Below are 25,162 nucleotides of genomic sequence, written 5' to 3' on the forward strand. Positions count from 1 at the left end.
ATACTATGGATTGGAACAAAACACTAAGAGTAAACATAGGGATGGAGGCGTGAGTATGGATGTGTATATATACACACACACGTATTGTCATACACATACCTATACACGTATGTATGAAGTAGATTAAAATGGACTGTGAATCATAAAAACTGAGTAGTTTTTCAAAGGTAATGAATCTTCACCCTGGAAGGGTCCCTAAAAGTCACGTAGTCCAGTGGCCTTGTAACGCACATACAGTATCTGAAGTCCACAAGACGGGGTACATTGCTTGAGTTCATGCAATAATCATGGCAGGGTCACAATCGAGGGCTGGTCTCCTAGCTCCCAAGCTCAGGGCTTCTCCACTATACTGTGATTAACAGATTTACTGTTACATTTTATTTAACAATGATTCTGATGGAACCATAAATATATTTGTTGTGTTCAACATTCCATAGCTCTACTCTAGTAGCTAACCAGATTTTTTTTTCTTTTTTTTTATAATTTTATTTATTTATGATAGTCACAGAGAGAGACAGAGAAGCAGAGACACAGGCAGAGGGAGAAGCAGGCTCCATGCACCGGGAGCCCGACGTGGGATTCGATCCCGGGTCTCCAGGATCGCGCCCTGGGCCAAAGGCAGGCGCTAAACCACTGTGCCACCCAGGGATCCCAGCTAACCAGATTTAAAAGTTAACCAAAGGTAAACTGATTATCTATATCTCCTTTATTTAACCACGTATTACAATGTTAAAAATAAATAACTCAAGATACACAATTAAAAGATTCATACAGCAAGTCATTGTCTACAAAAGATTTGAAAATAAGGTTGACATCTGTTACAAAAAAGGATTAATTAGGTACTACTTTAATTGATGAATTCTGGCTCCATTTCCCATGAGAACAGTTGGTAAATGTACTGTTCTAATTAGGGATTTGGATCAAAATATCATTTTATTCTAATCATGAAGCCTATTAAGATTTTTATTAATACTATCAGTTGTACTAACTATGTACATCACACATGTTTATATGACAAGCACAAATAAATACTTTTTGTCTGGTGAAAAAAACAATCTTGTAAATGGTGTAACATTTACAGTTGAGGGTTATTACTTTAGGGCTAAATTGCTACATTATAATGGCCTTTCATCATAGCATGTTTTCTTCATGATTATGTTATTAAAGATATTATGCCCTTAAAGTCTCATAAGATCCTATAAAATGAGTGATAGACAAAGCAAAGCTATACCAAGAGATTTAAATCATGGGTTTGTTTTCTGGGGGAAGGACTAGTTAGTTCCTCCAAAAAGTATTTTTAGAAGACAACACACGCCAGAGACTCTCATCTACTGTCTTCCCATTGCATCCAAATCCAGTCACGTGACTCACCCCAGCTCCTACCATGCAGCATTTGGAAGCACAGTGCCGATACTATAAAGAACATAAAAATTTGAATGTGGAGTCCTGGGCTTAATTTGGGCCCTTTCACTTACTAGCTCTGTCACTGTAGGCTGGTAACTCAAGCCCTCCAACTCTTCCTATCTTTATTTGATGGTAATATACCCATTTCTCAGGGGTTACTGTGAGAATTACATGAGATAATATACGGGTACAGCATACGATGTTACTCATTTATTCAATATTTATCAAGTACCTCTCCTAGAATTTGTGAATAGCTGTTATACATTTTCCAAAAGTGAACTAAGCTACCAATAGGTTGGGAGCTTGGGAAGAATGGAGGAAGTTAAAATATAAATATGTGTATTGCATAAATAAATATTAAACTGCTTGCTGATTTCTACTGATAATGTGCTTATTTTTTAATGAATGTTTGATTATTTATTTATGGAGAAGAATTATCCTAATCTTACTTAGAACAATCACAGAAAATTACCTCTCTTTTTACATTTTTCATTATACTGGGCAGGCGGGTAAAACACCAAATCACACCATTAAATAATAGGCATTTGGAAATACTAGTTGCATGAGGAGGCCTGCTCTGTTGTAAATGCATCCTACTGCCACCACTGCATGCTGTCACTTCAAAGGACAAGGAGGTAATGGTTGCCAAGACAGAGGTCACAGTCAGTGCTTAGCTGGGAGAGAGGGTATCTGCTGGATGGATTTTCATAGACAGAAAGGAAGGAGCCTCAAAGAAGGAACATGTGTGTAGGAGGATATTTAGGTAGTGCATCTTTAAAAAAAAATCTATCGAAAGTATTTGTTAAGGGAGAGTAGATTGTAAACAGGGAAATCTTATCCAAAAATGTTAAAAATCAGTTCCTTTACATGTGCACTCTAATCTAACTTACATTCATATTTAGACTCATATTTTTAAATTTCTTAAAGCTAATTTGTGACATATTTCACCCAGTAGGCCAAGTAATCATTTGTGATACCCAGTGGTTAGGAAGTTTCCAGAAGCAACACTTTTAGAAATGTGTTCTAAGTGAAAGTGACTGCCCCAGAGTCATTGCCCACTCACTCATCCCCTGAGCCTGTGGTTGTTCTTCACAGCCACCATGCCCTCAGTCTTAGTAATGAGCTCAGTCTTTGCGTGAAGACCAACTTGGAATAAAATTTTGAAAAGGTGTTTACAAGACCCATTTTTAGAATTCAAAATGAAAATAATGTTTATAGAGATCCATAAAAATGCTTATTCTTACTTACTTACTTGACTGAAGAATGCCGAATGAGAAAAATTGGCACTACATTTTAGCTACTAAAATGTTCATGCCTAGATGTATTTCAGAAGTAGCAATAAAGAAACAGGTATTAGCCTTCGAATTGAATATACATCGCAGGACACATCTCGAAAGTAGCTAGGCCACATGCTGCTCACTACTACAAATACCAAGTCTGCATCAGTCTATTATCAAAAGTCCCAAGCCCAACCTGCTATCAGCACCCCCTTGTAAATTGCCATTGTTGATCTCTCAATCTCACGAACTGCTCTGGCAAAACTCCACATGACATCAACCCAATTACCTGCCTCTAGGCTGTATCTTTGAAGCTGGGCATCAATGAAGAGATTCATGCAGCTGAGTAAATTTGTATCACCACATCATTAGGATCAGTAACCACTTCTCCTAACAAAGAGGCCCTCTACTTCTATTCTGAATCCTGGGCTCTCTCACCTTCTCAAGGAATTTACTTCTTCAGTTGTTCTTCCTCTCCCCTTCATCTTATACCTCTGCTCCAATTGGATTGTTTCATTAACATATAAGCGTTTTCTACTACTTCTGGTCTTTAAAAAAGTTGTGTTTGTTTATTTGTTTGTTTTAAGCATCTCATCTTCCCACACTTACTGCTCTGTATTTCTCTTTCTGTTTGTATTTAAATCTTTTTTAAAAACTTTCCTCTGGCCTTGGCTTTATTTCTGAACCTTCTGTTTGCCTTTCCACTCGCTTGAATCTGGCATCTGCCTCCAACACTCCATCTAACTCATTGTTGCTAAAGTTGACACTGACCTCTATAATGGACTTTGAAGATTTGACCCAAGTGGCCACTATTTGTCAAAACTATGGGCTTCATTGATGCCTTGACACCACAGTTCCTCTTATATTTTTGGCAATTCTTTCTTAGTCTCCTTTGCTCGTTACTCTTTTTTTTTTTTTTTTTAGATTTTATTTATTTATTCATGAGAATACACAGAGAGGAGAGAGAGGCAGAGACACAGGCAGAGGGAGAAGCAGGCTCCCTGCAGGGAGCCCGACATGGGACTGGATCCTGGAACTCCAGGATCACGCTCTGGGCTGAAGGCAGCACTAAACTACTGAGCCACCTGGGCTGCCCTCGTTACTCTTTTTATCAACATCTCAATGTTGAAGTTCTTTGGGTCCTTTTCTTAGACTCTCAACCTAGTGGTCTCATTCATTCTCGTGATTTTAAAAATACTGTCTGTGCTAATGATGTCCACATTGATATTGCCAATCCTAACCCCCAGAATGACAAGCTCATATCCAGTTAACTACTTGACTCAGCCACTTAAATGCCTCATGGTCATTGAAAATAAATTTGTCCAATATGAAAAGGTTCCCTCTCCTATCCCTTTCAATGGCTTTGCTTTCTATTTCAGATAAAACCCAATCTCTTTAACATGGCCCCAAATGATCTGCAGGATCTGGCCTCTGTCTAGATCTTAAAACTCCATCTCATGTTTGCACATGACAGCATCACTGAACCAGTTTCAAAAAGGTTCCTAGAGAACACAAACCTTGTGCCTGCCTCAGGTTTTACATATGTTATTTTCTCCATTGATACAGCTCCTTCACCTCTTCTCACCCATCCGTTAACAGTCTTCACTTAGCTAAAAGCAACTCATCTATTAAGATTCAGTTCAAATATTATACCCACCAATTCTCCAGTCCAACTTAGCTCCCACTCCCCAGCTGTTATTCTGTCTCTTAGGAGCCAGTTAATTTACTTCACAGAAGTTATCACAACATTTAATTATATAATTAAGTGAGTGCTTATGTCCAACTTTTCTAGTAGATGGTAAATGCCATGAAGCAGGGACATTTTCTGTTTTATTTACCATTGCAACATACTGTCTGGTTCAATATCCGTGAGTTCCTGAACGAAACAAATAAAAGTTCATTATTAGCTACTTGAGCAGATTAAGCCATCTAATCTTTGTAACAATTGTACATATAATGTTCTTGTGTATTAGAAATATAAAACATTTAATATTTTTGTCTCATATAATATCCACACAAGATGTGTGACATGGCGTAACTACCTCCAAAGTTCTCCAGTTTACAGCGTCTCTATTTTGTATTATTCCATTTGAAGTCCCAAACATCATTTCTGTTAGCAGATAATGCACCTGAGGCTTAGAAACCTAAGAGATTAGTAAAATTCATATTTCTAGTAAGATGGCAGATCTTTAGATTGTCATGCCAAATGTTCCTTACCTTGCATTACGTTGCTTCAAGAATGTAATTGTATAACATTGCTTCTGGAATAAATTTTAGGGGCACCTGGGTGCTTGGTCAGTTAAGCATCTGACTCTTGATTTTGGCTCAGGTTGTGGTCTTATGGTTGTGAGATAGAGCCCCATGTCAGGCTCTGTGCTCAGAGGGGAGTCTGCTTGAGATTCTCTCCATCTCTCTTTGCCCCTCACCCTGCTCACCACATTATTTCTCTCTCACATAAATAAATAAATATTTTAAAAATGTACTTTTTAAGCCCTTAGAGAAGTGGGGCAGAAAAACAACTTTGACATTTTTTACCTTGAAAGACAATCACAAGAAACATAAACTTTGATGCCAATAATAAAATCGTATTACCAAATTCACTGCCTATACCCCTCCCACCAAGGATAATGCTAAATAATCTTGGCAGCAGAATAAAAGTGTTTAAAATGATTCTATCTAGGGACAAGCTATATCATTTTGATTTCCTGATTCCATTCACTCATTAAGATAGGATAATGTGCTATGGGAGGAATCCCCCTAATTTTTAGGAGAGGAATATGATAAAAATTATAACTGGTTTGGCCTATTAAAACATTGTCATTGGAGGTGACTGGATGGCTCAGTTAGTTAAGCAGCTGACTGTTGATTTTGGCTCAGGTCAAGAACTTAAGAGTCCTGGGATCGAGCCTCATGTCTGGCTCCACTTTCAGCCGGGAATCTGCTCCTTCTCCCTCTGCCCTCTCTTCTTCTCTCAAATAAATAAATAAACAAATCTTTAAAAAAATGCTATCTCCCACATCCTATCCACTCATCAGGTAACCCACATATTTATTTGATAGTTATTTTCCAAGGTAAACATATAGGAAACGAAGTACAATTCGTAAGGTGATGCAGGCAGTTTCTGTGGCATTAGCAAGCAGACTCACATGAGCCATTTCTCAAAGAAGGACTGCTTTACATTGTTGTTAATATGAACAATAATAACAATAGATAACATTTGTTCAATACTAGTAATGGTCGAAGCACTATTCTAAGTTTGTTTTTAAGTGCTCCTTCACTTTATTCTCTAAACCCTACTTTACTTTATTCTCAACCCACTCTATAAGATAGACATTTCTTTTTTTTTTTTTTTTTGCCATTTTGTTTATAGACTGAAGCTCATGGATCATGAAACTAGGCTTCACCATTGCTCAGCTGGTAGGTTATAGAGCTGGAATGTTAACTTAGGCTTATTTACTTAAAATTCATTTTCTTTACATGCTGGGAATAGTAGTCTTCCCTCATCCATGCGGGATAGTTTCCGAGACCCTCAGTGGATGCCTGAAACTGCAGATAATATCAAACCCAATGTACTCTGTTTTTTCCTCTACAGACACACCTATGATAAAGTTTAATTTATTAAACTTACTGGGTCTAATTAGCAGAGCAAGAGATCAATGACAATGATAATAAAATAGAACAAGTAGCACAATATACTGTAAATAAAAGTTATGTGAAGATGGTCTCGCTCTCAAAATAATTTTGTACTATTCTCACCCTTGTTCTTGCGATGATGTGAGATGATTAAATGCCTAGAAGATGCGATGAAGAGAAGTGAGTGGCACAGGCATTGTGACATAGCATTAGGCTATACTACTGACCTGCTAACCATGCATCTCGAAGATCATGTGCTTCTGGACCCCGTTGACTGTGAGTGACTGCAACCACAGAAAGTGAAGCCACAGGTAATGGGAGACAGTCTACCATGTTGACCATTCTTTGTCCTTTTTGATTAGCTAACCTTGGAACCTGGGAATCTCTACTTAATTAGGAACCTTGGTCCCTTTACTTTCAAAGTAATGATTATGGTTCCTTTTCTGTGTATCTCATGTTTTCCTAGGAATTGTTTAAAACTTCCATTAAGAATGGGTCTGAATAACAATAACAAGCTGGCAATTATGTGAGGTACAGGATGTGCTAACTTTATTTTGGTAAATATTTTGCATTACATACATATATCAAATCATCACATTGTACGACTTAAAATTCCACAATATTATATGTCAATTATATCTCAATAAATCTGCAGAAGGAAAAAAAAAGAAATGGGTAAGAGATATGAGCTTGTGGTCAGACAGAAGGAAATCCAGTTTTTTCACTTACCAGCTGTTGATCTTGGCCACATTATCTTACTTCAGTAAGCCTCAATTTCCTTGACTATAAAAATAAGAATAAAAAATAATTACAATCTGCTTTACAGCTTCTCTTGAGAAATAAAGAGTATATGTCATGCACCAAATATGCTCTTCAGTCCATAGGAGATGCCCAATAGGTAACAGTTTATTATTACATTAAAAAAATATTTTTTTCAATATCATTTTAGCACTTGTTAGCTGTGTAACTTTGAGAAGGTTACTTTACCTCCCTGGGCTCCATTTCTGTTTATCTAAAGTAGCAATTATATTATTATTACCTGCCCAATCATTCTGTCCAAAATCAATTTTTGTTCAAATGTATACTTTTGAGAATGAAAAAAAAATCAAAATAATTTAAGTAATATGACTTATGAAATAGTCAACAACATTGATTTTGTTTATACTGGTAGGCCTAGAAACTAGTTTTGTACAGAAATAGTTATAAAATGAAATTATTTCTAAAAATCTAAATAATGTATATGTGTGTTCTTAAAGCAAAGTAAAATGGTTTTATCATAATATTACCTAGATGCATCCTCACAATGGCATCTTTTGGTCAATAGATTTGAAATTCTTGATACCCCTAATTGCTCTATGTAGAACATAATATTTGAGAAAATATTCTGTTTATAGCACTGAGGGCCATAGTCTGTTCAGAGCAAATTCTGCTAAGTGCAAGATAGTCTGAATTTTATTTTTTCATACTTAAATGGAAATATTTCATCTCAAATATCCTTTCACTCCATTCAAAGTAACAATGTTCAACAGTTTTACAGTTGGATCTTGTCAATGAGTTGACACTTTTTATTATTCTTTCGAATGTTTTGCCAAATTTGAATCCTCGAAAATCATTGATCCTCTCAATTTCATTTTACTGTGATACAGAAAATAAATGTATACAAATAAAAACCAGAGGCTCCATCAAAAGATTTTCTACCAGATGAGATGTTCCAAAATACAATTATAGGATTTTAAAACTAAATCATGTACAACATTTACATTCTTATTTAATTTGCTCAATTGCTTCCTTTGTAGGAATAAATTTTGATGACTACTTGTTTTCATGCTTTGTCTTCAGTAATTGTAGTTCCTTTCAAAGCTTCAAAAATTGAAATTCCACTCTAACACAGTTATTAAATACTTCTAATTGTTTTTTAACAACATGAAATATTAAGGAACTTGGCTACAAAAGAAATCAATATAACTGTAGGACAATTAGAATGACTTACCTAATTGGTCAGTTTAAGCTCAAACATATCTAAAATCGATGTTGTGATGTGTCATAAGAAAAGAAAATATATATTGCCATGATAATGTGTGTGTGTTCGGTACTAGCTCTTTCAAAGAAATTTTGTAGCTCAGTTCTCTGTGTATGTACAGAATATTTGTAAATTTGGATAATGATAGCTTATATTTCAAAGGATAGAATAATATAGTTGGTTTGAATTTAAATTATGAGTGTACCTTAACAAATTTCCTGTACATGGCTCCTCCATAAATTTCTTAATTTATTAGGAAACCATTTTTTTAACCATAAATTATGCTACACAAAACTTGTAATCATATTATCTTCATGAAAACAGATACATCTTTAGTGTTCACTTTTACAAATAAGTTAACAAAGATGTTCCAAATAATGATATATCACTTTCAATAAAATGAACTCCCAGGGCAGCCCAGGTGGCTCACTGGTTTAGCGCCACCTTTGGCCTTGATCCTAGAGACCTGGGATCAAGTCCCACATTGGGCCCCCTGCATGGAACCTGCTTCTCCCTCTCCCTGTGTCTCTGCCTCTCTCTCTGTGTGTGTGTCTCTCATGAAAAAAAAAAAAAAAAATCTTTAGAGATTAAAAAAAAAAACTCCCAAAAGTTTTACTTAAATTCTGTCAATTGGATTTAAAAGAAATCAAATCATTGCCAGAGCATAACAATTTTTCAATTTGAAATTTGATAACTGATATAAATGCATATGAGCTTCTTCTACTATAGAAGTGACATATGTGTATGTTTAATGTGAATGAAATTCTTCTGTTATGAAAGCAACATGTGAAGAGCTACCACTGCACACTTTATATATATACAGGAAATCTTAGAATATCCACAGCAAAAATAATTTACAAAAATCATGGGATCTAGATGAAAACTCATGCTTCATAGTGATACATAAATGCATCTTTTGTAGCTAAATATATTAAATCATATTTTGGTCCAGAGTTTGTAAATGAATATTAATTTGGGAGGTTATTTTTGTTGTTGCATAATGTGTGTAACACAGGATTTACCATTTTAACTATTTCTAGGTATATGGTTTAGTGACATTAAGTACATTCATAATGTTCTGCAAACGTAGCTGCTATCCAATACTTTTTGATCATCCTAAACAGAAATTCTGTGCCCATTGAACAATAACTCCCATTTTCCCTCCCCTGGGCCCCTGATACCTTCTATTCTACTCTTTGTTACTATGAATTTGTTTATTCTAGGTACTTCACATAAGTGGAATCACACAATATTTGTCTTTTGTATCTGGCTTATATCACTTAGATAATATACTTAGAGTTTGTCCATGTTGTTGAATGTATCCAAATTCCATTTCATTTTAAGGCAGAATAATAATTACTAATACTAATTTTTGAAGTAACTACTGTTATTTCTGGTTTGTACATTTTTCTTATTGTCAATGACAATAAGAAAATCCACAGTGGCTGAAAAGTGACAGCAAATACTTGTGCAAGTTACATTTTCATCACCAACTTGAGAAATGGGAATTCAGGACTCAGTTTTTCACAATACGTGTTCGTTCATCTTCCAGGAAGTGTGTATATGTATATATGTGTTGATGCCAGAATATTCTATTGTCAAAAAGTTACCAAAAATAAAATAGGTAAAAATTTGTGAATTCCAACTATTCTGTGAATAAAAAATACATTATGATAGGCAGACCAGGCCACTCTCTAATAATGTTTCCAAGTACCCAAATGATATTAATCTTTGGGATTAAGGAACTAGAAATAAGAATTCACGGTAATTTTCACAGAAATCTTAAATTTTCTGTATTTTTCATGAGATGTTATTTTTGTTTTCATTTATTTATTTATTTATATATTTAAATTAAACGGTTTTCTATTTTATTCTCAGAAATATGCAACCATTATCACAGAGAGTTTAAGAGTTTCACCACCCCCCATCCTTTAGTTATCACTCTTTTATCCCTCTATTTCCCCTATCCCTGTCCCCAGACCTAAGCAACCAGGAATCTGCTCTTTATTTCTATAGAGTTGTCTATTATGGATATGCCAAATAAATGAAATAATATAATATGTGACTGGCTTCTTTCACATTGCATAATCTTTCCAATATTCATTCATGTTGTAGCATGCATCAGTAGTTTATTTTTCATGGCCAAATATTTTCTTGTATGAATAAGGCACATTTTGTTTATCCTTTTGTCAGTTTTTGGGCATTGGGATGTTTTAAATTATTTGAGTGTATACTTAGGAGTAGAATTTCTGAGTTACATGGTAATTCTATCTCTAACCATATGAGGAACTGCCAGATACTACTTTATAAAGTAGTTGTATCATCTTGCATTCCCAATAGTGGGGTGTGAGATTCTAATTTCTCTACATCTTTGCTAGCACTAAGATTTTCCTTTAAAAAAACAAAAGAAAACACAATAAAAAACCTAGTAGATGTAAAGTGTTATCCTATGGTTTTGATTTGCATTTCCTTAATGATTAGTAACACTGAAAATCTTTTTATTTGCTTTTTGGTCATTTGAATATCTTCTTTCAAAGAATGTCTTTGGGTTTTTTTAAAAAGATATATATTTTTATTATTGAAGTTCGATTTGCCAACATATGGTATAACACCCAGTGCCCATCCGTCAAGTCCCCTCCTCATAACCCATCACCCGGTCATCCCAACCTCCTACTCACCTCCCCTTCCACTACCCCTTGTTCGTTTCCCAGGGTTAGGAGTCTTTCATGGTTTGTCTACCTCTCTAATTTTTCTCATTCAGTTCCCCTCCTTCCCTTATAATCCCTTTCACTATTTCTTATATTCCCCATATGAATGAAACCATATGATGATTGTCCTACTCCTATTGTCTTACTTCACTCAGCATAATACCCTCCAGTTCCATCCATGTCAAAGCAAATGGTGGGTATTCGTCATTTCTAATGGCTGAGTAATATTCCATTGTATACATAGACCACATCTTCTTTATCCATCATCTGTCGATGGACACGGAGGCCCCTTCCACAGTCTGGCTATTGTGGACATTGCTGCTAGAAACATTGGGGTGCAGGTGTCCCGGCGTTTCCCTGCATCTGTATCTTTGGGGTAAATCCCCAGCAGTGCAATTGCTGGGTCGTAGGGCAGATCTATTTTTAACTCTTTGAGGAGCCTCCACACAGTTTTCCAGAGTGGCTGCACCAATTCACATTTCCATCAACAGTGCAGGAGGTTTCCCCTTTCTCCACCTCCTCTCCAACATTTGTTGTTTCCTGTCTTGTTAATTTTCACCATTCTCACTAGTATGAGGTGGTATCTCATTGTGGTTTTGATTTGTATTTCCCTGATGGCCAGTGATGTGGAGCATTTTCTCATGTGCTTGTTGGCCATGTCTATGTCTTCCTCTGTGAGATTTCTGTTCTGTCTGTGCCCATTTCATGATTGGATTATTTGTTTCTTTGCTGTTGAGTTTGATAAGTTCTTTATAGATCTTGGATGCTAGCCCTTTATCTGATATGCCATTTGCAAATATCTTCTCCCATTCTGTAGATTGTCTTTTAGTTTTGTTGAGTGTTTCTTTTGCTGTGTAGAAATTTCTATCTTGATGAAGTCCCAATAATTCATTTTTGCTTTTGTTTCTCTTGCCTTCATGGATGTATCTTGCAAGAAGTTGCTGTGGTCAAGTTCAGGAAGGGTGTTGCCCGTGTTCTCCTCTAGGATTTTGATGGATTCTTGTCTCACATTTAGATCTTTCAGCCATTTTGAATTTATCTTTGTGTCTGGTGTAAGACAATGGTCTAACTTCATTCTTCTGCATGTGTGCCATTTTCCCAGCACCATTTATTGAAGAGACTCTCCTTTTCCCAGTGGATATTCTTTCCTGCTTTGTCGAATATTAGTTGGTGATAGAGTTGAGGGCCCATTTCCAGGTTCTCCATTCTGTTCCATTTATTTATGTGTCTGTTTTCGTGCCAGTACCACACTGTCTTGGTGATCACAGCTTTGTAGTACAACTTGAATTCGGCATTGTGATGCCCCCAGTTTTGGTTTTCTTTTTCAATATTCCCCTGGCTATTCAGGGTCTTTTCCAATTCCACACACATCTTAAGATTATTTGTTCCAACTCTCTGAAGAAAGTCCATGGTATTTTGATAGGGATTGCATTGAACATGTACATTGCCCTGGGTAGCATAGACATTTTCACAATATTAATTCTTCCAATCCATGAGCATGGAATATTTTTCCATCTCTTTGTGTTTTCCTCAATTTCTTTCAGAAGTGTTCTGTAGTTTTTAGGGTATAAATCGTTTACCTCTTTGGTTAGGTTTATTCCTAGGTATCTTATGCTTTTGGGTGCAATTGTAAATGGGATTGACTCCTTAATTTCTCTTTCTTCCATCTCGTTGTTAGTGTATAGAAACGGCACTGATTTCTGTGCATTGATTTTGTATCCTGCCACACTGCCGAATTGCTGTATGAGTTCTAGCAATCTTGAGGATCTTGAGGTAGAGTCTTTGGGTTTTCTATGTACAGTATCATGCCATCTGTGAAGATGGAGAGTTTGACTTCTTTTTTGCCAATTTGAATGCTTTTTATTTCTTTTTGTTGCCTGATTGCTGAGGCGAGGACTTCTAGTACTGTATGTTGAATAGCAGTGGTGAGAGTGGACATCCCTTTTGTGTTCCTGATCTTAGGGGAAAGGCTCTCAGTTTTTCCCCATTGAGAATTATATTTACTGTAGGATTTTCATAGATGGCTTTTAAAATACTGAGGAATGTTCCCTATATCCCTACACTCTGAAGAGTTTTGATCAGGAATGGATGCTGTATTTTGTCAAATGCTTTCTCTGCATCTAAATAGAGAGGATCATATGGTTCTTGTTTTTTTCTCTTGTTGATGTGATCTATCACACTGATTGCTTTATATGAGTGTTGAACCAACCTTGCATCCTGGAGATAAATCCCACTTGGTCATGGTGAATAATCTTCTTAATGTACTGTGGGATCCTATTGGCTAGTATCTTGTTGAGAATTTTTGCATCTGTGTTCATCAGGGATATTGGTCTATAATTCTCCTTTTTGGTGGGGTCTTTGTCTGGTTTTGGAATTAAGGTGATAGTGGCCTCGTAGAACAAGTTTGGAAGTATTCCATCTCTTTCTATCTTTTGGAGCAGCTTTAGTAAAATAGGTATTATTTCTTCTTTAAACGTTTGATAGAATTCCCCTGGGAAGCCATCTGGCCCTGGACTTTTGTGTCTTGGGAGGTTTTGATGTCTGCTTCAATTTACTCACTGGTTATTGGAGTGTTCAGGTTTTCTATTTCTTCCTGTTCCAGTTTTGTAGTTTGTGGTTTTCCAGAAATGCATCCATTTCTTCCAGCTGCTCATAATATGTTTTTAAAAATCATTTGTGGGATCCCTGGGTGGCGCAGTGGTTTAGCGCCTGCCTTTGGCCCAGGGCGTGATCCTGGAGACCCGGGATTGAATCCCAGGTCGGGCTCCCGGTGCATGGAGCCTGCTTCTCCCTCTGCCTGTGTCTCTGCCTCTCTCTCTCTCTCTGTGTGACTATCATAAATAAATAAAAATTAAAAAAAATCATTTGTATTTCCTTGGTATTGATTGTGATCTCTCCTCTTTCATTCATGACTTTATCGATTTGAGTCTCTTTTCTTTTTAATAAGGCTGGCTAATGGTTTATCTATCTTATTCTTTCAAAGAACCAACTCCTGGTTTTGTTGATCTGTTCTACAGTTCTTCTGGTCTCTATTTCATTGAGTTATGTTCGAATCTTTATTATCTCTCTTCTTCTGTTTGGTGTATGTTTTACTTGCTGTTCTTTCTCCAGTTCCTTTAGGTGCAAGGTTAGCTTGTGTACTTGAGTTTTTTCCAATTTTTTGAGGGAGGCTTGTATTACGATGTATTTTGCTCTTAGAACCACTTTTGCTGTATCCCAAAGATTTTGAACGGTTGTATCTTCATTTTCATTAGTTTCCATTACTCTTTTTAATTCTTCTCTAGTTTCCTGGTTGACCCTTCCATCTTTTAACAGGATGGTCTTTCACCTCCACATGTTTGAGTTTCTTCCAAATTTCTTCCTGTTATTATGTTCTAGTTTCAAAGCATTGTGGTCTGAAAATATGCAGGGGACAATTCCAATCATTTGGTATCAGTTGAGACCTGATTTGTGACCCAGTATGTGGTCTATTCTGGAGAAAGTTCCATGTGCACTTGAAAAGAATGTGTATTCAGTTGCATTTGGATGGAAAGCTCTATATATATCTGTGAAATCCATCTGGTCCAGTGCCTCATTTAAAGCTCTTGTTTCTTTGGAGATGTTCTGCTTAGAATATCTGTCATTGCAGAAAGTATCGTGTTGAAGTCTCCTACTATTAATGTATTATTATCTAAGATGTCTTTACTTTGGTTATTAATTGATTGATATACTTGGCAGCTCCCACATTCGGGGCATAAATATTCATGATTGTTAGTTCCTCTTGTTGGATAGATCCTTTAAGTATGATTTAGTGTCCCTCTTCATCTCTTACTACAGTCTTTGGGATAAACTTTAATTTATCTGATATGAGGATTCCCAAGCTTTCTTTTGAGGACCATTTGAACGGTAAATGGTTCTCCACCCTTTCATTTTCAGGCTGGAGGTGTCCTTAGGTCTAAAATGACTCTCTTGTAGACAGCAAATAGATGGGTCTTGTTTTTATTATCCAGTCTGAAACCCTGCATCTCTTGATGGGATCATTTAGCCCATTCATGTTCAGAGTACCTATTGAAAGATATGAATTTAGTGTCATTGTAATACCTATTCTTTCCCTATTTTTGTGGATTATTTCTTTGGGCTTCCTCTTTCTTTTACAGTCCCCCTTAATATTTCTTGCAGAGCCAGGTTGGTGGTCACATATTCTTTTCAGTTTCTGTCTATCTTGGAAGCTCTTTATCTCTCCTTCTATTCTGAATGACAGCCTTGCTGGATAAAGTATTCTTGGCTGCATGTTCTTCTCATTTAGGACCCTAAATATATCCTGCCAGCCCTTTCTGGCCTTCCAGGTCTCTGTGGAGAGGTCTGCTGTTAATATGATATTTCTCCCCATATAAGTTAGGGATCTCTTATCTCTCACTTCTTTAAGGGTTTTCTCTTTATCTTTGGAATTTGCAAGTTTCCCTATTAAATGTAGAGATGTTGAATGGCTTTTATTGATTTGGGGGGCACCTTTCTATCTCCTGGGTCTGAATGCCTGTTTCCCTCCCCAAATTAAGGAAGTTATCATCTATGGTTTGTTCAGATATACTTTGTGGCCCTCTCTCCTTCTTGGCATATTCTGGAATCCCAATTATACATAGATTCTTCCTTCTTTTTTAAAAAAAAAAATTATTTATTTATTTATGAGATACACAGAGGGAGAGAGAGGCAGAGACACAGGCAGAGGGAGAAGCAGACTCCCTGCCTGCAAGGAGCTTGATATGGGACTCGATCCTGGATCCCAGGATCATGCCCTGAGCCCAAGGCAGACGCTCAACCACTGAGCCACCCAGGTGTTCCTAGATTCTTCCTTCTGAGGCTGTCATTTATTTCCCTTAACTTTTCCTTGTGGTCTCTTGTTTTTCTCTTTTTTCCTAAGCTTCCTTCCTTACCATCAACTTGTCTTCTATGTTGCTCACTCTTTCTTCCACCTCATTAACCCTAGCTGTTAGGACATCTAGTTTGGATTGCATCTCACTAATTTATTTTTAATTTCGGCCTGATTAGATCTCCATTTTGCAGTAACAAAGTCTCTAGAGTCCTTTATGCTTTTTTCCAGAGTCACCAATAGCTTTATAAATGTGCTTCTGAATTGGCTTTCTGACATCTAATTGAAAGCTCCAATACTGACCACCAAAACATATACAAGATAAAAGAAGGGGGCAGAATGGGAAGGAAGAGAGAATATAATCTCACAGAATGAACCAGCATGGTATTTCACTTGGTTCTGAATGTTAGTCACGTTTTAGACTGTGGGTCTAAACTGGGTATTAACTTCCACCATTGTAGAACAAAGAGAAAACAAAAAACACAAAACAAAAACACATATCTTGTATATCTCCCAAAATTAATTTGAATATGTTGAAGGGAATCCAGAAGTGAAAAATATATCTAAGACATGTAATTGTAGAAATTTTAAAGTCAAAAAGGAAGAAACTTAAAAATGAAGAGTTGGTAAAATATTGTAGTTAAGGTGGGTAAAGGCAAAAAATATTGGAGATTTTTAGTCTGTTATAAAAATGAGTTGTATAGAAAAATGGGGAAAAAATTTTAAAAAGAAAAGAAAGGAGGGGTACCCTCTAGTTCTATATACTATGTTCTCTCGATTTTCCCCTTGGTCCTGGAGCTTTCCAGCACTGCTGGGTCTAGAACTTGCTCTTCCCCTGTCCTTCCAGCAGGTCTTCTGGGGGAGGGGCTGCTGTGCTGATTCTCAGGGGTGTGCATCTGAGGGACCTGCCCCCCCACCCCTCCCCCGCCGGATGCTGGGCTCAGTGGGAGCTGTTGACCCCCTGAGGCCCGTGTTCCCTGGTGGCCCCACCCCTCCCAGGTACAGGGTGACACCAGGAGGAACACCACCACTGGGGGCGGCCAGCTCTCCAGACCTCGAGTCAGCTCCCCCAGTAACTACCACGGTCTCCCAGTCCGCACTGGCCTGGGTGCAGGGCGGGGGAGGGTGCTGACCTGCACACCTCGGGGGGTGCGGGGGTGGGGGGCAGGAGCCTCCGCCGTCCTGTGCTCTCCCCGCCTCCGCCGGGCCCGGGGGACAGCGCAGGATCCTGGGCTGTGTCCCCCTCCCTGCCCTGGGATCCGGGCCTGCAGCTGGAGGCCGCAGGCTTAGCGCCCCCTCCCGGAGCCCCCCGACCCCCGGCTGCTCCCCAGGCCCCACCCGCTCCAGCCCATTACAGAGCTCGCGGGTGTGGGCGCGCTCTGCCCGGGCGCCTGCTCTCCTAGTGGCCCCGGGAGGCTGGAGGCGCCCCTGCCCCCTGCGATCCTGCCCGGTTTCCCTGCTGAGCGCCTTTCCGTCGGGGAAGAATCACGGATTTTGAAGGTTCCTGCTTCTCCGGGCGGGGCTCTCCGGTCCCCGAGCCTCTGCCCCCTTAGCCGGGCTCCTCACGGCCCCTCCCCCACTGGATTAGTTTTTATTTACTTTTTTCCTCCTTCCTACCTTGTTAGAAGCAAAAACCCTTCTCTCTGTAGCATCCGGCTGTCCTCTCTTTACATCTCAGGTCAGATTCATAGGTTTTCAGGGTGGTTTGAAAGTTATCCAGGTGAGTCGGGGGGACCAGGTGAGGTGAGGACCCTGCTCCTCCGCCTTCTTGCCCCGCTTCTGGATTTTTGTTTTAAAATAATAATGAGTGAACATAATAGAAAATTATTTTTCTGTGATAGGATTACACTAAAATTTTCAAAGATTTTCCGTGTGAAGAAACAATAAAAAACACATGGTTTTTATTATTACTATAATGCAATATATTATGATAAGGTTATATAATTCAATACCATGTAAAAATGACCTCTACCATATAGACATTTGTGAACAGAAACCTTAAATTAATATTAATTTTAAGAATTATTTAGAAATTGAAAGATATGTGCTAGAAATATTTAAAATTTGTTATTTTTTCCAACTCTTCTTAGATATAACTGATACATAACATTGAGTAAGTTTAAGATGTACAAGTTGATTTGGTATGCACAAATGTTGTGAAATGATTACTACAATAAGGTTACATCTCAGTTATATTTTTGTGTGTGGTGATAACTTTAAAAACTTTAAAAATGTTTAAATTTCTTAGCGATTACAGGTATATAATACACGATTATTAAATATAGTCACCATGCTGTATATCAAATTCCCAGAATTTATTCATCTGATAATAGGAATTTCATACTTTGACCACATTCACTCATCTCCCACACGCCCTTGCTCCAGTGACCACCGATCTACAATCTGTCTTTATGAGTTTCAGTTTTTTAATATCCATATACAAGATTATATAATATTTACCTCTATTTGACTTATTTCAGTTAGCACAATAACCTGAAGTTTTGTCCATATTGTTACAAATGACAAAAGTTCCTTCTTTTTTATGGTCTAGTAACAGACACACACACACACACACACACACACACACATCTCACATATTTATCCATTCACTGACAGACACTTTGGTTGTTCCGTGTCTTGGCTATTGTAAATAATGCCACAGTGAACATGAGGTTGCAGTCATTTCATTTCCTCCATATTGTTTTCATAGTAGCTACATCATTTTACAAGCCCACCAGCAATGCATAAGGATCCTAATTTCTGTATCTCCTGGCCAACAGTGGTTCTTTTCTCTTTTATTTGTTTACCTTGTAAAAAAAACAAGTCATCCTAATGAGTGTGAAATATTAGCTCATTACGGTTTTCATTTGCATTTCTGAATAATGACTGATGAGTTAGTTATCTTTTCTTTACATCTTTCTACATATAAGATCATATCAGCTGCAAACAGAGCCAATTTTACTTCTTCCTTTTCAATTTGGATGTTGTTTATTTCTCTTTCTTGCCTCACTGCTCTGATTAGGGCTTCCAGTAATAGGCTGGATGAGAGCAGTGATAGTAGGGGCCCTTTGTCTTAGTCTGGATCTTAGAAGGAAAGCTTTCAACTATTCACCACTGAATATGATGTTAGCTGTAGGTTTGTAACACAGGGCCCTCACTATGTTGAAGTGCACTCCATCTATACTCAATTTGTTGAGAATTTTTATCATCAAAAGATGTTGAATTTTGTCAAATGCTTTTTCTGTATTTATTGAGATGATCATATGAGTTTTACCTTTTTTTCCATTAATGTGATCTATCACATTTGTTGATCTGTTGTTGATATGTTGAACCATCATTGTATCCTAGTGATGAAGTTCACTTGATCATGATGTATGATTCTTTTAATGTGCTGCTGAATTCAGTTTGCTGGTATTTTCTTGAGAATTTTTGGAAGGATATTCATCAGAGATATTGCTCTGTAGTTTTCCTGTGTCTTCATCTGGCTTTAGTATCTGGGTAATTTCACCACAGAAAATGAGTTTGGAAGAGTTTCCTCCTCTTCGATTTCAATTTTTTGGAGGAGTTTGGGAAGAATTGACATTAATTCTTCTTTAAATGTTTGGTAAAATCCACCTGTGAAGCCATCTGATCCTGGGATTTTCTTTGTTGGAAGGTTTTTGATTAGTGACTTGATCTCCTTGACTCACTATTAGTCTGTTCAGATTTTCTATTTCTTTATGATGTACTCTAGATACATTGTGTGCTTTTAGAAGTTTATCCATTTATTCTAGGCTGTCCAATTTGTGGTGTCAAATTCCTCATATTAGTTGTTTATGATCCTTTCTATTTATGTGGTATCAGTTGTATTGTCTCCTCTTTCATTTATAATAGCTAAAGAATTGTTAATTTTGTTTATCTTTTCAAGGAGCCAAACTTGGGTTTTTTTTTCTACATTTTCTATTGCTTTCATATTCTCCATTTCATTTATTTCTGCTCTGATTTTTATTTTCTTCCTTCTGTTAATATTGTGCTTAAATTACTTTTCTTTTAGGTCCTTGAGGTGTAATGCTAGACTGTTTGCTTGAAACTTTTCTTTTTTCTTCATATATACATTTATAGCTATACTTTCTTCTAAGAACTGCTTTTGCTTTATCTCTGAAGTTTTGGTATGTTGTGTTTCCATGTTCATTTCCCTTAAGTTAATCTTTGTTCCTCTTTTGTTTCTTTTTTGATCCGTTGGTTGTTCAAGGGTGTCATGTTTATTTTCCATCTATTCAAGAATTGTCCGACTTTCTCCCTGTGATTGTTTTCCATGTTCATACCACGATGATCAGAAAAGATACCTAATATAATTTCAATCTTATTAAATGAACTGAGTCATTTTTGTGGCCTAACACACAATCTATCTTAGAAAATGTTCCAACTCTCCTTGGAAGCATGTGTAATCTGCTGCTCTTGGATGGAATGTTCTGTAAATACCTGTTAAATTTTATTTGGTCCATAGCATTGTTCAAATCCACTATTTTCTTATTGATTCTCTGTCTGAATGATCTATCCTTGTTGACAGTGTGTTATTAAAGTCACCAACTATTATTGTATTGATGTTTATTTCTCCTTTTAACTATGTTAGCATTTGTTTTTTATATTTAGGTGCTTCTATATTAGGAGCATAAATACTTATAATCATTATATCTTCTTGAAGCATTGACCACCTTTGCATTATATAATGGTCTTCTTTATCACTTGTGACCATTTCAAGCTTAAAATCTATTTTGTCTGATATAAGTATTTATTACCCCTGCTTTCTTTTGGTTATCATTGGCTTAAAAGACTTTTCTCCACCTTTTTACTCTAAGCCTGTCTGCATCCTTAAAGCTAAATTGAGTTGCTTGTAGGCAGCATATTGGTGGATCTTATTTTTTTCTCCATTCTTCCATTCATTGTCTTTTAACTGGAGATTTAATCTGTTTATATTTAAGGTAATTATTGGTGGGTAACAACCTACCATTGCCATTGTGTTCATTGTTTTCTGACTGCTTTGTAGATCCTTTATTACTTTCTTCCTTTCTTGTTCTCTTCCTTTATGAAATGATGACTTTTTGTGTTGTTATGCTTTAACTTGACTCTCTTGTCCTGATTTTTGTGTATCTTTTTTTTAAGATTTTATTTATTTGTTCATTAGAGACACAGAGAGAGGCAGAGACATAGAGGAGAAAGCAGGCTCCTTGCAGGGAGCCGGACACAGGATTCAATCCCCCAAACCGGGATCATGAGCTGAGCCTAAGGCAGATGCTCAACTGCTGAGCCATCCAGGTGTCCCTGACTTTTGTGTATCTATTACAGGTTTTTCTTTTGTGGTTACCATGAGGTTTCATTAAAAATCTTACTGTTATAACATCCCACTTTAACCTGATAACAACTTAATTTCTATAGCATACAGAAAACATATACTTTTACTTCTTTCCCTCCCATCACATTATAGGCTACTGATGTTACAATTTACATCCTTTGTATATTGTGTATACAATAATAAATTATTGCAGTTACACTTATTTTTAGTATGTTTATTCTTTTAACTTTCAAACTATAATTGTAAATGATTTACATACTATTACCAGTTAGAGAATCTGATTTAACGACATATTTACCTTTACTGATAACTTTTATACATTTGTTTTTCCAATGCTAATTAGCATCAATTCAATTTAAGTAGTAGAACACTGTTCAATACTTTTTATTTGGCAGACCTAATGATGATAAACTCCCTCAGTTTTATTTGTCTGGAAAAGAATTTTTCTCTCATTTTTGAAGGACGAGTTGGCTGGGTATACCATTCTTGGTTGATAGGACTTTTTTTCTTTTAATATTTTGAATAAATCATGTCACCCTACCTGGCCTACAAAGTTTCTGTTGTTAAATTATCTGAAGGTGTATCCGTGTATGTTATCAGTTGTTTTTCTATTGCTTTCAATTTTTCTCTTTTTATTTGACTTTTGACAATTGACTTACAATATGTCTCAGTTTATGCCTTTTAGGATTGAAACTTTTGGGAGTGTTTTGTGCCTCATAAATCTGGATGTGAATTTCTTTTCCAAAGTTTCAGAGTTTTTCCATTGAAAACTTAGTTTTCAATAGTTGAAATAGGTTCATTTCTCCTTTCCCCTTCTCTTCTCCCTCCAGAATTCCTATAATGCATAAATTTATTTTATTTTGCTGATGTCCCATAAGTTCTTTAGGCTCTCTTCACAGTGTTTCATTCATTTTTTTTCCCTTTGCTCTCCTGACTGGATAATTTCCAATAGAAATTGGAAATTGAATTTTCTTCTGCTTTTTGAAACCTGCTATTGAAGCTTTCTATTGAATTTTTCAGTTCAGTCATTGTGTTCCTAAGCTTTGGTATTTCCACTTAGCTTGTCTGATGATTTCTATTTCTTTGTTAAAGTTCTCATTTTGTTCATGAATCTTTTTCCTAATTTCATTTAGTTGTCTGTATATTCTTGTAGTTCACTGATTTTCCTTGAGACAATTTTCCTAACGTTTTTTTTAAGAGTTGCTTTATTATTTTTTTTTAAAGATTTTATTTATTTATTCATGAGAGACACAGAGAGAAAGTCAGGCAAAGACATAGGCAGAGGGAGAAGCAGATTCCCTCTGGGGAACCCAATGCAGGACTTGATCCCAGGACCCCCCCAGGACCATGACCTGAGCCAACAGCAGACACTCAACCACTGAGCTACCCAGGTGCCCCTCTAAAATTTTTGTTAGAAAGTTCAGTGATTACATTTTAGGCTAAGTTATGGGAGCTTTATTTGATTCCATTGTAGTGTCATATTTACTTGATGCTTTGTGATCCTTCTATTCTTGTGTTGGCATCTGCCTTTGAGTAAACGGTCTCCTTGTTCAGATTCTGCAGTTTCTGTTTCAGCACAGAAAGACCTTCACCAGCCAGCTCAGCTTAGGGTACTCAGTCAGTTGGTAGCATCTGTGAGCAGATGGAGCTTGCCACTGGAGTCTCTAGTTAGATTGGGCCACTGTCCCTGCTCTTGGGGAGGGGGTGGAGTTTGTCACTGGTTGAGTTGGCCTTCTGGCTGGACTCTGTGTTCAAGTAGTGCTGCTATGTGCACTACCTAGTTGGGCAAGTTTTCCATGTTTAGATGGTGCCATTCTCTGGGCTCTGCAGTCACCTCTGGTTGGGTAGGATTGCAGGCTATACTCCCCACAGGGCAGTGCCACTGATGAAATGCTGCAATAGAATAGGGTTTGGGGCTATACTCTGCAATCCTTCCTGTTCAGGTTTGGCCTCAGTTTGTCCCCACCAACTTGGGTGTTATCCCTGGCTTGACTCTCCATTTGGGCTGTGGGCTGGAATTCATGGTCAGATGGGACCTTAGTCTGTGTTCTGCAATTAGGGCAGCAGACCATGCCTCAAACTTGGGCAGGGCTACAGGCTGGCTTCACACTTCAGTAAGCTACTGGCCATGCTCCTCTGTTGGGAGAGGTTGCTGGCTGGGCTCTCTGATCAAGTGGGGCCTCTAACTATACCCCATGGCTAAGTGAGGCTGGTGACCATGCTCTGAAGCTGAGTAGGCTCACTGTCCTTGCTTCTCAGTCAGGTAGGGCTGCAGGATATGCTCTGTGATTGAGCAAGGTCACTGGATAAGCTCCATGCTTGGGTCAGGACACAAGCTGTTTAGCCATCCATTAAGGCCATATCATCTGCTTTATTACTACTGAGTAAGGTTATAGGCTGGGCTTGGCAGCTGGGTCATTACCATAGGTTGGGCTCCAAAGCTCCTCAGGAAGCTTGAGCCTCCCTGGCTATGTGGAGTAAGAGACTATGCTCAACAGATGGGCAGGGCTGCTGGCTTGGCTCCCTGCCAGGCAGAACCATGAGATATCTTCCACAGCTTTAGGGTTTTGTGGCCACTATTCCTGAAGAGTGGGTCTGGATGCTGTGCTTAGTAGTTGGGCAGAACTGTGAATTTCCTCTCCTGCTCAGGCAAGGCCAGAATATGTGCTTCACAGCTAATGTGGCCCTCTGGCTAGAGAACTAAATAAGACTGAAATGCCAACCAAGCTTCCTGGCCTGACAGGGTCACTGGCTTCAGTCTGCTGATCTACAGAGATGCTGGCTGGGATCTCTGCTCAGATGCCACTGCAAGCAGGAATAGGATCTGCCAAGATATAAATACTAGTTCCTTTAAGCCCTGTCCCCCTTATCCATCTCTATCTTAACCCCAGTAGTTGAACTCCACAGATTCTCCCCATGATCTCTGTGAGGGATGACCCAAGTAAGTCTCCTGGGAAGCATCCTACAATGCTGGGGAAATTGGATGTCGACCAGGAGGAGGGTGTGTGTGTGTGTGTGTGTGTGTGTGTGTGTCCTCTTTTTCCCATGAGAAAAAATTGTAGAGCCAGGGAGGCTCTCCTAGTAAGGTACAGTGCCCTCTCAGAAAGGGGGGGTATGATTAAAGTGAAAGCACTTCTCTTACCTTTCAAATGCAGTCCTGCTCAGTCTCTGTTGTCCAGGGGAGGCCTACAGCCTCCTCCCTGGACTCTGCAGTTTCATAATGGTGTCCTGTCTGCATAGTGGCTAGTTGGTCTTCATATTAGGAAGACTGAAGTTAGGAACCAGGAACAATCTATGTCACCATCTTGATGATGTCATCCGGTCCTTTAGGCTATTATGCTTAAAATGAACTTTTTTTTTTAATTTTTATTTATTTATGATAGTCACAGAGAGAGAGAGAGAGAGGCAGAGACACAGGCAGAGGGAGAAGCAGGCTCCATGCACCGGGAGCCTGATGTGGGATTCGATCCCGGGTCTCCAGGATCGCGCCCTGGGCCAAAGGCAGGCGCCAAACCGCTGCGCCACCCAGGGATCCCCTAAAATGAACTTTTTAAAATACACAAGGTAGGGAATCCCTGGGTGGCGCAGTGGTTTAGCGCCTGCCTTTGGCCCAGGGCGCAATCCTGGAGACCTAGGATTGAATCCCATGTCGGGCTCCCGGTGCATGGAGCCTGCTTCTCTCTCAGCCTCTCTCTCTCTCTCTCTCTCTCTCTCTCTCTCTCTGTGACTATCATAAAGAAATAAAAATTAAAAAAAAATAGTCTTTATAAAAAAATAAATAAATAAAAAAAATAATAAAATACACAAGGTAGTAATTCCTTGATAACGTGACCTTTGTTTTATAAAAAATATTCCAGATATAGAACACCTTTCATTTTGCATTTTTCATGACTGGATTTTTAAGAGTGGTTCCAAAAGTATCTTTAAGTTAGGCATTAGAAT

General features: G+C 37.9%; 1 protein-coding gene across 8 annotated transcripts in view; it reads right to left on the reverse strand.

Moving 5' to 3' along the window:
- Window positions 1-694: 694 nt before the first annotated feature.
- The window catches only part of LOC144318580 (uncharacterized), a 97,375-nt gene continuing 72,907 nt past the window's right edge, over window positions 695-25,162 (reverse strand). For 4 of the 8 annotated variants that reach the window (XR_013384632.1, XR_013384631.1, XR_013384630.1 and 1 more), the window contains 3 exons: window positions 17,506-17,667; window positions 7,044-7,097; window positions 3,587-4,557 (listed from right to left, as the gene is read on the reverse strand). Coding sequence is in view for 2 of the 8 variants with exons in the window: in XM_077905665.1 (XP_077761791.1) it covers window positions 7,075-7,097 (23 nt within the window). In the remaining 6 variants the exon portion in view is untranslated. Of the gene's footprint in view, window positions 1,414-3,586; window positions 4,558-6,836; window positions 6,964-7,043; window positions 7,098-17,505; window positions 17,668-25,162 lie in introns of those variants that run through there. The other 4 variants (XR_013384633.1, XR_013384629.1, XM_077905665.1 and 1 more) reach the window with 4 other exon arrangements.

This window comes from Canis aureus, chromosome 8 (assembly GCF_053574225.1).
Source record: "Canis aureus isolate CA01 chromosome 8, VMU_Caureus_v.1.0, whole genome shotgun sequence".
Taxonomy (NCBI): domain Eukaryota; kingdom Metazoa; phylum Chordata; class Mammalia; order Carnivora; family Canidae; genus Canis; species Canis aureus.